The sequence below is a fragment of the Procambarus clarkii genome, chromosome 86 (genome assembly GCF_040958095.1).
Source record: "Procambarus clarkii isolate CNS0578487 chromosome 86, FALCON_Pclarkii_2.0, whole genome shotgun sequence".
NCBI classification, from domain to species: domain Eukaryota; kingdom Metazoa; phylum Arthropoda; class Malacostraca; order Decapoda; family Cambaridae; genus Procambarus; species Procambarus clarkii.
The window spans coordinates 1,841,917-1,854,416 of record NC_091235.1 but is presented as its reverse complement, the minus strand read 5'-3'; the positions used below and the strand labels follow the sequence as shown (position 1 = coordinate 1,854,416).

The window sequence follows — 12,500 nt, the reverse complement described above, 5'->3', positions numbered from 1 at the left end:
ATTGCTTTTTCTGTTCTAACTGCCTTTCTTCAGTTTGATGTGAGTGTTTCAATTTCCGCTCGATTTCTTCAATCTCCCTGTTTAAATTATTCCTTCTTTGACGGGAAAGTCGTGCTGCATAAGCATTTCCGTTATTTTTTTCCTTCTTGTATAGTGTCGTCTGCGTTCTTTTCTACGTTGGATCTCTTTCTGGCTTTCCTCAAAGGAACATGTTTCAGACAGACTTGATACGCTTGAAGTCAGTTTTTCTATTCCTTCTGTAGGACTTGTATTACTTAAAACAGTTCCCATGGAATGTTTGTAAGTTCACTATTTATTTTCTCCCAGTCTGTCCTTTTATGATTAAAATTGAATTTACTGAATACCCCTCTCGCTTCATCAACGTTTTAGGTCTATTCTGAGTACTGATGGTCGTTTGCACTTCAATGAGCTTGTGATCTGAGAATGTGGTATCTGATACCGTAATGTCCCTGATAATGTCTTCATTGTTCGTAAAGACCAGATCTAGAAATTTTCATTTCTCGTTGGCTCCGATATCTGTTGGTTGAGTGAAAATTTGTCACAGAATCTAAGTAGTTCTCAAATTTGTGGTTGGTTAGGTCCCGATAGATTTCCTGGTATAATATTATTGTTTTCTATTCTCCATCTGAGACTAAGCAAGTTGAAGTCACCTAGAAAGATAATATCAGGTATCGGGTTCTCCAAATTTCGAGTTTATTCTCTATTTATCTGTTCTGTGAATTCCTCGGCCGTTGCATCTGGCGGTTTGTATATTAGAATAATCACTAAGTTTACTTTCTCTGTTTTTAATCCCAGTACCTCTACCACCTCATTTGTAACGTTAAGGAGCTCCGAGCATACAAGGTCTTCCCTAATATACAGACCCACTCCTCAATGTGACCTAATTTCCCAATCACACCTGTATAGGTTATATCCTGGAATCCAGATCTCACTACCTAAGAATTCCCCTGCATGGTTTCTGTGAAAGCTCCAAATACTGCATTTGACTCCGTGAGGAGGCCATTTATGAAGTGTACTTTGTTTGTTCTTGTTTTTAGTCCTTGTATGTTGGCAAAGATGAATGAGGTTACTCTATTAGTGATAGTTGGACTGGGAGACTTTTTCGGCAAGCCCATTATGCGTGGATATATTGAGTTTGTTCTGACCAGTACTGATTGTTATAGGCAGTTGTCTGTCGTAGTTGTAGTTCCCTTTCGGTGTATAATTGTATCTGTAATTCTGGAATGCAAGTGGGTCTGGTATCCAGTTAAATAACTTTACTTCATGAAAATTGCAGGAGTGTGGGTGCAGGGGGGGGGGGAGGAGGGGGAAGGAGGGGGAAGGGAAGGGGGGTAGCAGGGTTCACTATAAATGCCAATATTTCTTAATGCTTGGCACTTGGGTCCACCCTGACTCTCCTGTGACACAAACATGCCACCAAAACTAGCATCTGACCTACTTCGGAGTAACAGATATCTTATTATATTAGTATTAATTGAAACACTTTAATAATTACTATTATTATGATTTTCTTGTTGCAAATACTGATATAAAATAATTTAAAAATATAATCAATAAAAAATCCTAGATTGTGTTACTTCAGACATATAACGTCTGATCAGTGACTCTTCTTATGCCTGAGACATCCCAAATAAAATTGCTGGAAGTAAATAAGTAATTATCAAAAGAAGGCACCAAACCGGGAGGCCATGTAGCACCATCAAATGTGCGGGATAATCAGAGGGCGCTAAATATCACCAAGGATGCCAATACGAGAACAGTAACGCATAAGGCCGCATAGGGAGCCGGTCGGCCGAGCGGACAGCACGCGGGGCTTGTGATCCTGTGGTCCTGGGTTCGATCCCAGGCGCCGGCGAGAAACAATGGGCAGAGTTTCTTTCACCTATGCCCCTGTTACCTAGCATAAAATAGGTACCTGGGTGTTAGTCAGCTGTCACGGGCTGCTTCCTGGGGGTGGAGGCCTGGTCGAGGACTGGGCCGTGGGGACACTAAAAGCCCCGAAATCATCTCAAGATAACCTCAAGATAAGGCGAACGATATCAAAAGTATCCGAGTCACCAAGAATACTATCGAGAGACAAGCGACCACGGGGGACGGTCGAAAACAAGACACACGCTCGTCCTGGAAGTCAGGACATTCAGCAAGGACATGCACAACCATAAGAGGGACAATGCAATTAGGAAAATATGGAGCAGGGCGGCGCTCCATCAAGTGACCATGAGTTAAGCGAGTATGGCCAATAGCACCCTCGCCAGAGCCGTTTCCCATCGCTGGTTACGGTGGTAGGAGACGGCCACGAGGACACACAACTTTTAAGAGTACGTAGTTTGTTACCAGTAACAGACGACCAACAAGCCTGCCAATGGGTAAGGACGGAGGAATGGATAACCGGGTAAAAGTCGGAATAAGGAATACCTTTACGAGAGATGGGACAGGAGCGGACAGCTTCCCTGGCAGCAGCATCAGCACGCTCATTTAAAGAGACACCAATATGGCTGGGAACCCAACAAAACTCAACCGACTTAAATTTACTGTGAACAAGAAACAGCCAATGCTGGATCTCGACGACCACTGGATGAACCGGATTAAAGGACCTGAGAGCCATGAGGGCACTGCGAGAGTCAACAACTACTACAAAGAAGATTGACAACGAGAAAGCAGGAGACGAAGAGCATAGAGAATAGCATAAAGCTCCGCTGTGAAGATGATAGTCTCCGGAGTAAGCGACACATATAAGTGCAATCAGGAAAAACAACAGAGTAGCCAACACCGTCCGCAGACTTAGACCATCGGTGAAGACAAACGGAGCGGGAGTGAGAAGAAAAGTGCTCAAGGAAAAGGTGTTATAGAACCGTAGGAGGGGTAAAAGCTTTAGTGATGTGGATTAAGGTTTTACAAAATTGCGGAAGGGGGAACTCTCCATGGGGTCAAAGAAGGATCAACACGAGGTGAAATATTAGAAATACGAACGGAAAGAGAATCCTGTAAGCGAGATAACCGAACAGAAAGAGGGAGGTGGTGAAGAGGAACAGGAACCGCAGGAGGGGTAAAAGTTAAAGCACGACAGAGGCGAGAGGAAGGATGTTGCAAGGACCGCGCAAGATAGCGAAGACAGTAGCGATCACGGCGGTCCTGGAGAGATAGGAAGCCAGTGTCAACATACAAGCTAAGGAGGGAGTCGAATGAAAGGCACCAGAACTGAGGAGCAACCCAGTATGGTGCAGAGCATCAAGATAACGAAGAGTGGAAGGAGAAGCAGACAAGTAAGCAGGGCAACTATAATCGAGCTTAGACAGGACGAGAGAGGAATATAAAGCGAGGAGAGTGCGCCTATCCGCTCCCCAAGGAGTATGGGACAATACCCGAAGGAGGGTAAGGTCCTTAGAGCACTCAACACGGAGGTAAGAGATATGGAGAGATCAAGACAAGCGAGTGTCAAGAATAACCCCAAAAGCTTCACAGAATCTTTGTACTCAAGGGGATGACCATAAAGTTACAAAGAGGGACGAAGAACGACCCGTTTCCGAGTAAAAGTCATGGCACAAGTCTTAGTAGTAGAGAACTTGAAGCCATGATCGGTGGCCCAAGACGACACGGCATCAATCGCAAGTTGAAGCCGGCGTTGAAGGAGAGGCGAATCATCACCCTGACAGCAAAGGGTAAGATCATCGACATAGAGATCGGAAAAGACGCCAGAAGGAAGAGAGGAAAGAAGACCATTGAGGGCAACCAGAAAAAGAGTAGTGCTCAGAACACTACCCTGGGGCACACCTTCGTATTGCTGAAAAGAGGCAGAGAGAGCGGTGTTGACCAGACCACACACTAGAAGTTGAAGGGACGACGACGTTTCGGTCCGTCCTGGACCATTCTCAAGTCTCTGAGAATGGTCCAGGACGGACCGAAACGTCGTCGTCCCTTCAACTTTAGTGTGTGGTCTGGTCAACATACTTCAGCCACGTTATTGTGACTCGTCGCCTGCAGAGAGAGCGGTACCAAGCCTCACCCGAAAGGAACGACAAGAGAGGAAGCTGTGAGAAAGAGAGGGAGATGACCACGAAGGCCAAAAGAATGAAGCTGGGATAGAATATGAAATTGCCAAGTAGTGTCGTAAGCCTTTTCCAGGTCAAAAAATACGGCAACAACGGAGTTCTTCGAAGCAAAAGCAGAACGAATATAAACCTCCAAGTTAACCAGGACATCTGATGAGCTGTGGCACTTGCGGAAACCAAATTGAGAAGAGGAGAGGAGGTGATGGTGTTCCAAGAACCACATCAGACGAACGTTAACCATACGTTCAAAGAGTTTGCAGACACAACTTGGCAATAATGAAAATGAAATAATAATGAATAATGACAACCAGAGCTAACAGAACAAAAGTGGGAACCCAGTTCGGTAGCTACCTGCAACGGGTCCGCCACAAGAGTACCACGGAGGTGAAGGACCGGCGAAAACATTCGGAAAGAAATTACCTGCTATCTTGTGGATACGCTTCCAGATCTGTGGCAGAGGAATTTCGGACGTAATGGTGGAGATATAAGATGCCCAACACTCACCTTTAGCCGCATGGATGGCCCTACGGGCCACCGCACTCGCCTTCCGAAAGAAAAGAAAAGAATCGGCCGTCTGCCGACGGCGGTGCCTCTTCCAGGCTGCACGCTTACAGCGAGGGCAGTCTGCATTCCACCAGGGAACACACTTCCATGGACCCAGAGAGGAAGAGCGAGGAATAGAGCGGAGGGCAGCGTCGAAGACGGTGTCATGAAAAAGGAGGAGAGAGTGAGGGAGAGGCAGAAGGGAGAGGTCAGAGAGAGCAGCACTGAGGGTAAATAGGTTCCAGTCCGCCTTAGCAAACCGCCACCTAGGGAAGGAGAGGGGAGGGTGAAAAGAGAAAAAGGTAACAAGGATGGGGAAATGGTCACTGCATTGGAGGTCATCAAGAACCTGCCACGTGAAATCCAAGTAAAGAGAAGACGAGCAAAGAGAAAGATCAAGACAGGAAAGGGTGCGAGTCCGAGAGTACAAATGAGTGGGCTCACCAGAATTCAGAAGAGACAGTAAAGAAGAGAGGATGAACGGCTCAAGAAGGCGACCCCGGGTGTTTGTCAGAACATCACCCCAAAGGGAATGACGACAATTGAAATCACCCAGCAGGAGCACAGGCTCCGGCAAGGAGTCCAGTAGGTGTTTCAGATCGGGAAAAGAAAGCGGGACACTCGGGGGGAGATAGATGGAACAAACGGTGTACCATTTCCTCATAAAGATATGAGCAGCAGAACAATGGAGAGGAGAAGGAAAAAGTAAGGGGACAAAGGGAACATCCGAGCGAATCAAGAGATGCAGAAGAGTTAGGAGCCCCAGCTATTGCTGGGGGGGGGGGGGGGGAAGAAAGAAAGGAATAGCCACGAAAGCGACCAGGACGAGCACCAACATCGGCTCCTGGAGACAGACACAAAGGGGCCAAAACCGCGAAATCAGAAGCTGGAGTTCGAGGAAATTGGCGTAATAACCACGAACGTTCCATTGAAGAATAGACATCGACGAGAAGAGAAAGGACAACAACAGGGACAAGAAAGAAACAAAGGTGAAAGAGAAACACAGCACGTTAAAGAAGATCAGGGTCAGCAAAATCAGGGTTAGGGGGCATGGGTAAACTGAGCAAAGACAGAGGGAAGGAAGCGGGAGAACAGACCAGAGGCGGACGGGCGGGGTCCGGAGGAGGAGGAAGAGGAGGAGACATCCGAGAAGAGCAGTCAAGGACAGCAGCAGAAAGAGGAGTAGAAAAAGGGGAGCGCACCTCAGCAAGGGCAGCAACCGAGAGGGAAGCGGGGGCCAAAGAAACCTCCATAGCAGGAACAGGGGGCGCAACCACCGAAATGGGAGGGGAAGGAGCGAGAGAGTCAGAAGTAGGGGCCGAGGAAGAAAGCGAAGCCTTCTTACCTGCCGGGGAGAAGGAAGGAGAGGAGCCAGGCTTACGCTTCTGACTCAAAGAGACAGGTGTCCCAGCATCTACGTACTGGGCAACGGATTCCAGCGTCTCAACAGAAGCTGAACGAGAGTATACACGACGGCCATTGGGAGAGCGATGGACATCAGCCCGTACTGACAGGCGGCGGGAAGAGCCAATAGGCAGAGAAGAAGGATGGGAAGGAGGAGCGGAGGGAGACGAGGAAGAAGACACAGGAGACATGACAGACAGGGCAGAAAGAAGGGGAACCCCAGACAGAGGACCAGGAGGGGGGACACTTCGGGACAGAACTCAAAGGAACAGAGGAGGGGGCGGTGGGCGTATCAGGGTCCAATGCCTGGAAACGGTTGTGAGTCTGAGGAAGATGGGAAGGACGAGGAGAGGAAGAGCACAACACGTGAGCATAAGAAACGTTAGCACAAGGCGGGACCTGGCGAACCTGGCGCCTCGACTCAGGAAAAGATAAACGCTCCTGGTGCTTCAAGGTGAGGACGGCTGCCTCAAGCTTGTAATGTAAACACGCACGGGAGAAGGTAGATTGGGCCTCACTGAAATTGAGGCAGCGAGCCTGGGAAGAAGTGCACCCCGACTTAGAGTGACCTTCGCCCACACACAAAGGACAAAGAGAGATAGTTCCAGAGCAGCTAAGGGCACCATGCCCAAACCACCAGCACTTATTACAGAGCCGAGGGGAGGGAATGTACTTTTGGATGGAGCACCTGGCACCAGCAAGAATGACAGGGCGGAAGGGTCCTACTATCAAAGGTAATCTTCACAACCCGAAGGGGCTGACGGCGACGACCACGAGGGGGACGAGTAAACGTGTCTACCTGGAGGACAGAATGGCCTTGGGCCTCAAGGATATGCTGAATATCATCGTGGCAGTCCTGCAGTTTCCGAACACCGGTTGCAACATGGGGCGGGAGGAGAATAGTGCCAACACCTGCATTCAACTGAGCGTTCTTGGAGACCCGAACAGGGGTCTGGTCAAGGCAGAATAAAGCAGCCAAGCGGGAGGCTGCATCCTGAGAAGGAGCAGCACTGACACGTGTACCGAGACGGGTGGGGTTGAAGGTGACAGAGGCATCGACGGAATCAACATGGTGCCTAGGAAAGGAGAAATCGTCAGGAGGCGCAGAATCAAGAGGGAGGAGATCAAAGTATTTGGCCCACGAAGCGGGACCAAACAAGACTTGATTCGCATCAGTATGGGAATGAATCGAGCGAGTGCGGCCGTGTCGAGGACGGCGTTGAGAACCCCAGAGAGAGAGAGGGGTTAAAAGGCACACTAGTCACAACGAGAGACTGAGCCGTGCCAGGGGACGAGATAGTCACCACTGGGGGCTTGGGGCTCGACCCAACCACAGAGGAGGGAGGGGAGCCGAGTGAAAGTAGTCAGAAAGGCCAAAGGAGGAGCAAGGTCGGGGCCCAATGCAACGGAGGCTACAGAGCCTGGTCTTCCAACACAGACCGACTCGGGGGCCTGGTCGCCCACCCCAAGAGCCTAAGAAGGTAAAAGAGGAACAGAATTTGACACAAGTACGAAAAGAAAAAAATTAATTCACGAATGTGCCCCCACACCCACCATGGAGCCACAATTAGAGGCAGGACACCCAACAAGAAGCTATCGCCGACCATGTCCGGGCCTCCTAGGGGTGCGTCGTGAGTATACGCCCCACAAATGCCACCTTAAGAACCGTCAGTCTGTCGAGATCGGGTTGAGTGACGAAAGGAGGATTGACAATAAAAGGTTCCCCTCTCTCTCGACGTTGGGTACTACAGTTCTACGGGTGCAAGAGTATGCCTCCTCAAGCACCCAAACATCAAAATAGAAGAAGTCCAAAGGAATAACCAAAACAAGCAAAAGGTCAGCAGGAAACGACAAGCAGATAGGAGAAGAGGGGGGGAAAAAACGAAACAGAAGGAAAAGGAAAAGTCGTTCCGCACAATTAGAGAGGACAGCAGCAGGAGCACAAGGCTAGAAAAGGACAGAGGACTGTCCCAAGGAGCATCACTCTCTGGCAGCCGCCCACCAAGTCCCCCTCACAGCAATAACGAACTGAACAGGGAGTGGAGAAAATTGCTGGAAGATGTAATGACTTAAGAGTCGTGGATCACATTAATTTATATGAAAATGAGAGTGTACCAGGCGCTTGGGTAAGCATCCTTAATAGTCCGTCTGATAACAGGACATCAAGTCTTTACAAGCATCTTTGCCAACTCTAGAGATCCAGCTCTATCTCCTTACCGACGGACAGGCGGACACAACAGTCCGGAGAAAGTTCTAAATGGCAGTTAAGTTTATATGTGATGTACACTATTCAGTTGGGGCTGAGAGAAACATATAGTGAACGGCAGTTATTGTTAAGACGGCAAGATAGAGTAGAGGAGTAGACAGAAACCACCAATACGGTGATGTGTACGATGCCATGAAGGTTGTTACACTAAGAACAATCTGGGGTGAGTAAGTTATTTGTGAAGGATGCTGTAAGTCTGAAGGGTTGACAACATATTACTCCATGTAATATATCCATGCTGAGAGTAATTTCTTAAATTATGTTTCTCAAGCTGATTATACATTGAGCCTTGCAATTGGTGTTCTAAGGAACTTTTTCACAACTGATCATACGTGTGTAAATACTTGAGTCTTTATAATGAAGTATGATGCTTGCAGAAAGAATGATGCACTTCACTCTACCCCTCTATGCTAGTGTGATGCTCTTCACTGTACCCTAGCAGCCAGTGTGATGCTCTTCACTGTACCCTCGCAGCCAGTGTGATGCTCTTCACTGTACCCTCACAGCCAGTGTGATGCTCTTCACTGTACCCTCGCAGCCAGTGTGATGCTCTTCACTGGCTGCGAGTTTTTTTTTCACATTTTTCCAACAAGTTTGGTGTCTTTTATTCAACTTTCTAGCCAATGCGATGTTCTCCAATCTATTCTCTGAGCCATTTTGTTGCTATTCACGCTACCTTTCCTGCCAGTGTGAAGTCCGTAATTCACCTTATCTATAACATTGTAAATCCTTAGACGTTGTCCTGAGGTATGTGAAGTACGATAGTTCGTCATAGTTAAACACAGTGTGTATCATGAAATAATTGAGGCTTTTTTTTAACCTACAAATAGCTGCACTCCGCATTTAAGTCCATTAATTATAAAGAATTTACATTTTCGGACTATTTCCAAATCAAGAGATAAATATATTATTAAATAGACACTAATTAATTAAAATAATTGTAGCATGCGACAACATCTTGCTCAAATATATTAATACAAACTAAATATATTTTAGATCACTTATGATTTTTTATGTTGACTTTAAAATAATCATTATTTTCATTGACTCTTATATTGAAGAAACGTAAAAGTTATATTATTTCATTTTCGAATTAGTAACTAATTTAGTTTTTCGCTAATATAATACAAATCCTAGATAGTGATGTCGGAGAGCAGAAATATGTATTCTAAGGATTAAGAAGGCTATCTAGTATAACATCTTTGTTATAATGATATGACGTGTGCATTTCAGTAATAATCATTAGAAGGTAAAATAACAAAAATTGTTTTACTTACCAACAATGCCATTTATAACTTTACATACGTCAGGATTTGGGTGATTTCTTTTCATATCACAATATTTTGTGAAGTATTTTTCAGCGTTTCTCCTGTACCCAAGTGCATTCATTTTTAATGAGATGTTTTGAATGTCTTCCTTTCCGATGATGTTCCGGTCAACATCTCTCAGATGATTAACGAAATCCCGGGTCTCTTTCGCAGACCACCGGCTTGACGCCATGTTGCTTTCAGTTGTCTCTTACACTTTTGTAAAGTTTTTAAAATCTGAAAACAAAATGAAATGTATTAAAACAAATTTAATTTGAAATTGAATTTATAAACAGGTTTCAGGAATGATAATCTTCAGCAAATCTAATATAGGAGCCAGTGAGAAAATCAGAGGTAAAATAATAAGCTCTTGGACAGATTACCCAGTGTTTGGGCTGGATTAGTCTATAACAAAAGTAGCATTTGTTACGGGCTCCACATTTTCGAGGGATTCGCACTAATACTTACACGCTGTATTTTGACATAAAAGATTCCCATGGTCAAAGTTATGATAATGCCAGCAACATGAATGGCAAGAATAATGCCTTACATGCACGAATTAAAGATCTGATTGAGTATGCGGATTGAATTCCACGTTTTGCACTTTCATTAAATTTGGTTGGAAAATGGTCTTCTGAATGTTTCCAAGAAACATTAATATTCTTTTAATTTGTAAAAAGTAATTTCACATTTGTTCTGCTTCTATTTACCGGTGGGATCTCCTTGCTGCTACACTAACTGATTTTTGGTGCTAATTTGCCTATTGTAAAATGAATATATGATATAAGATGGTTAGTGCGTGCATATACAACAAAAGCACTTTTACACAGCTTTCTTGCAAAAAAAAAAAAAACACGTTTTGGATAACGCTTGATATAACGGTGATTAGAAGGCAGAGTGTCGACAACAGCCTCGTGGACGACTGTCAACCATGATGAAGATGGAAATAGGAATATTGGTCAAATTGTTGGATTAAATATTGGATTGTTTTCAAATGATCAGTGTTTCCTTGCAATCGTCTTGCCAAGACTTGAACACAGCTTGTGCTCTCTACGAATCCTTGCATGGATATATTCAAGCTATCCGGTCTATTTTTTCAGACACTGAGCAAAAGCCGAGGATGTGTCTGAGTGTGAAGATTATTAACAAAAAATTCGCAGAACACAAACAAAATCAAACATAAGAGGATCTCAGTGGTTTAAACACTCGTCATCCAAATGTTGAACCCCAAATACCTTCTCAGACGCTTAATCAATTAATTAATTAAAACACTTTCGCGGGATCAGGACGCACCGAGGAGTCCTGTTTCGCTAACCGTTCCTGCATGGTGGACATAAAGTTATGTCCTCTTTTAAAATATTTGTATAAAATTCAATTTTTATCCGATTTACTTTGGATTTGTTTCAAACTGCGCGCCATGAGGCTCTCTTTCTCACCACTAGGCTGCATTATACAATAATGTCATGAAAGGTGTGGACCACTTCGATCAAATGGTATTATGTCCCAAACGGGTTGCAGGTGGGTGACTTTAGCCGTTTATACTGGTAGTGCTTCCCCCATATCATGTATTATATGCATATGTCTGTTTAGGGAATTTTATTCCGATCAATGTACAACCAAAAATAACTGTGTGCAACAAGTATAAACTTGACAAACATAAGAAAAGTAAAAACATTTCGTGTGTGTTTGACGCTCACTGATATGTTCCAGCATTGTTTTATATTTGGCGCTATTCTATCTTACGCTTTGTTGATCTTTTTTACCTACGGGCTCATAGAACATTCTATTGCGAACACATTGACACAAAAATGAATGACGTACATAGAAAATTAATGTCATGAGAGTGAAATAAGTATAAACTTTCAAAGCGCCGTGCGTCGTCCCGTCACCAATACCGGGTAACAATTTCACCACTTCCCACACTCTTGCGGGCGGGCCGCAATCATTATTCCACGCTTATATTCATATCACCGTGTTGGGAATTTCATTGCGAGTCCATTGATACCAAAATTAACGCTGTAGAACAAGTGTGGAGGTGATAACAATCCCAAGAGTAAAAACATTTTGTTGCTGTTGGGCGCTCACGGCGAGTCATCTTCGTAGTTATTTATTTGGTGCTGGTATCCTTATATGTTTTGTGACTTTTGTATTGATGTTCTTCTAGAGAATTTTATTGCGAACACGTTGGTACCAAAATGTAATACGTAGCTCAAGAACTAAGGTAAGGAGAGTAAAAAGAGTATACACATTTTTGTTTTTTCGCTTAAACAGCAAAAACGCCGCGCGCACTTACCACTTTTTTTTTTACCATCGAAGGGGCGCGAAAGTGTATTAACAACTGGACTGCGTTGGTCGAGAACACTCGTTCCGCAAAAACTGTGCAGGGCGAGAAAAGATCAATTAAAGATTTCGTACCATTCAAAACGCGGACGCAATAGATTAGGTATGAAATGGACTCCTGGGACCTCCAGTGAGAGGCAGTCATCTTGGAAAAAATTCCCAGAATGCCCTAGGGCTGCTGGCTGGCTCAGTTCCGAGTGAGCAACCATGGGTGGTGTACGCGCCTCTGGCTCACAATACTCTAGCCGATGTGGTGTTGAAAGATCGTTCTCTGTCGGTGAAATTCAGACCGTATTGTTTGAAGAACATAAGGGCCATGCTCTTGATGAAGCTAGGCACAATAAGGACCTAACACTAAGGTGGGATACAGGTGATACAGCACCAGTGAGGACGAAACAGCCAGCATATCAGTAGTTACTGAGGTCACCCATGCCCACCCATGTCAACTCCAGTTGTTATAGATGATAATATATCTTGAGGTTATTTTTGAGATGATTTCGGGGCTTTTTAGTGTCCCGCGGCCCGGTCCTCGACCAGGCCTCCACCCCCAGGAAGCAGCCCGTGACAGCT

The 12,500-nt window shown here is 45.2% G+C and overlaps 1 protein-coding gene across 2 annotated transcripts in view; it reads right to left on the bottom strand.

Moving 5' to 3' along the window:
• Positions 1–12,500, bottom strand: part of LOC123769187 (uncharacterized) — a 179,604-nt gene that overhangs the window by 120,966 nt on the left and 46,138 nt on the right. The window contains exon 1 of one of the 2 annotated variants that reach the window (XM_069317001.1): positions 9,561–9,822. The exons of the other annotated variant lie outside the window; for it this stretch is intronic. Coding sequence (XP_069173102.1) covers positions 9,561–9,783 — 223 coding nt within the window. The 5' untranslated portion in view covers positions 9,784–9,822. Of the gene's footprint in view, positions 1–9,560; positions 9,823–12,500 lie in introns of those variants that run through there. 2 annotated transcript variants of the gene reach the window in all.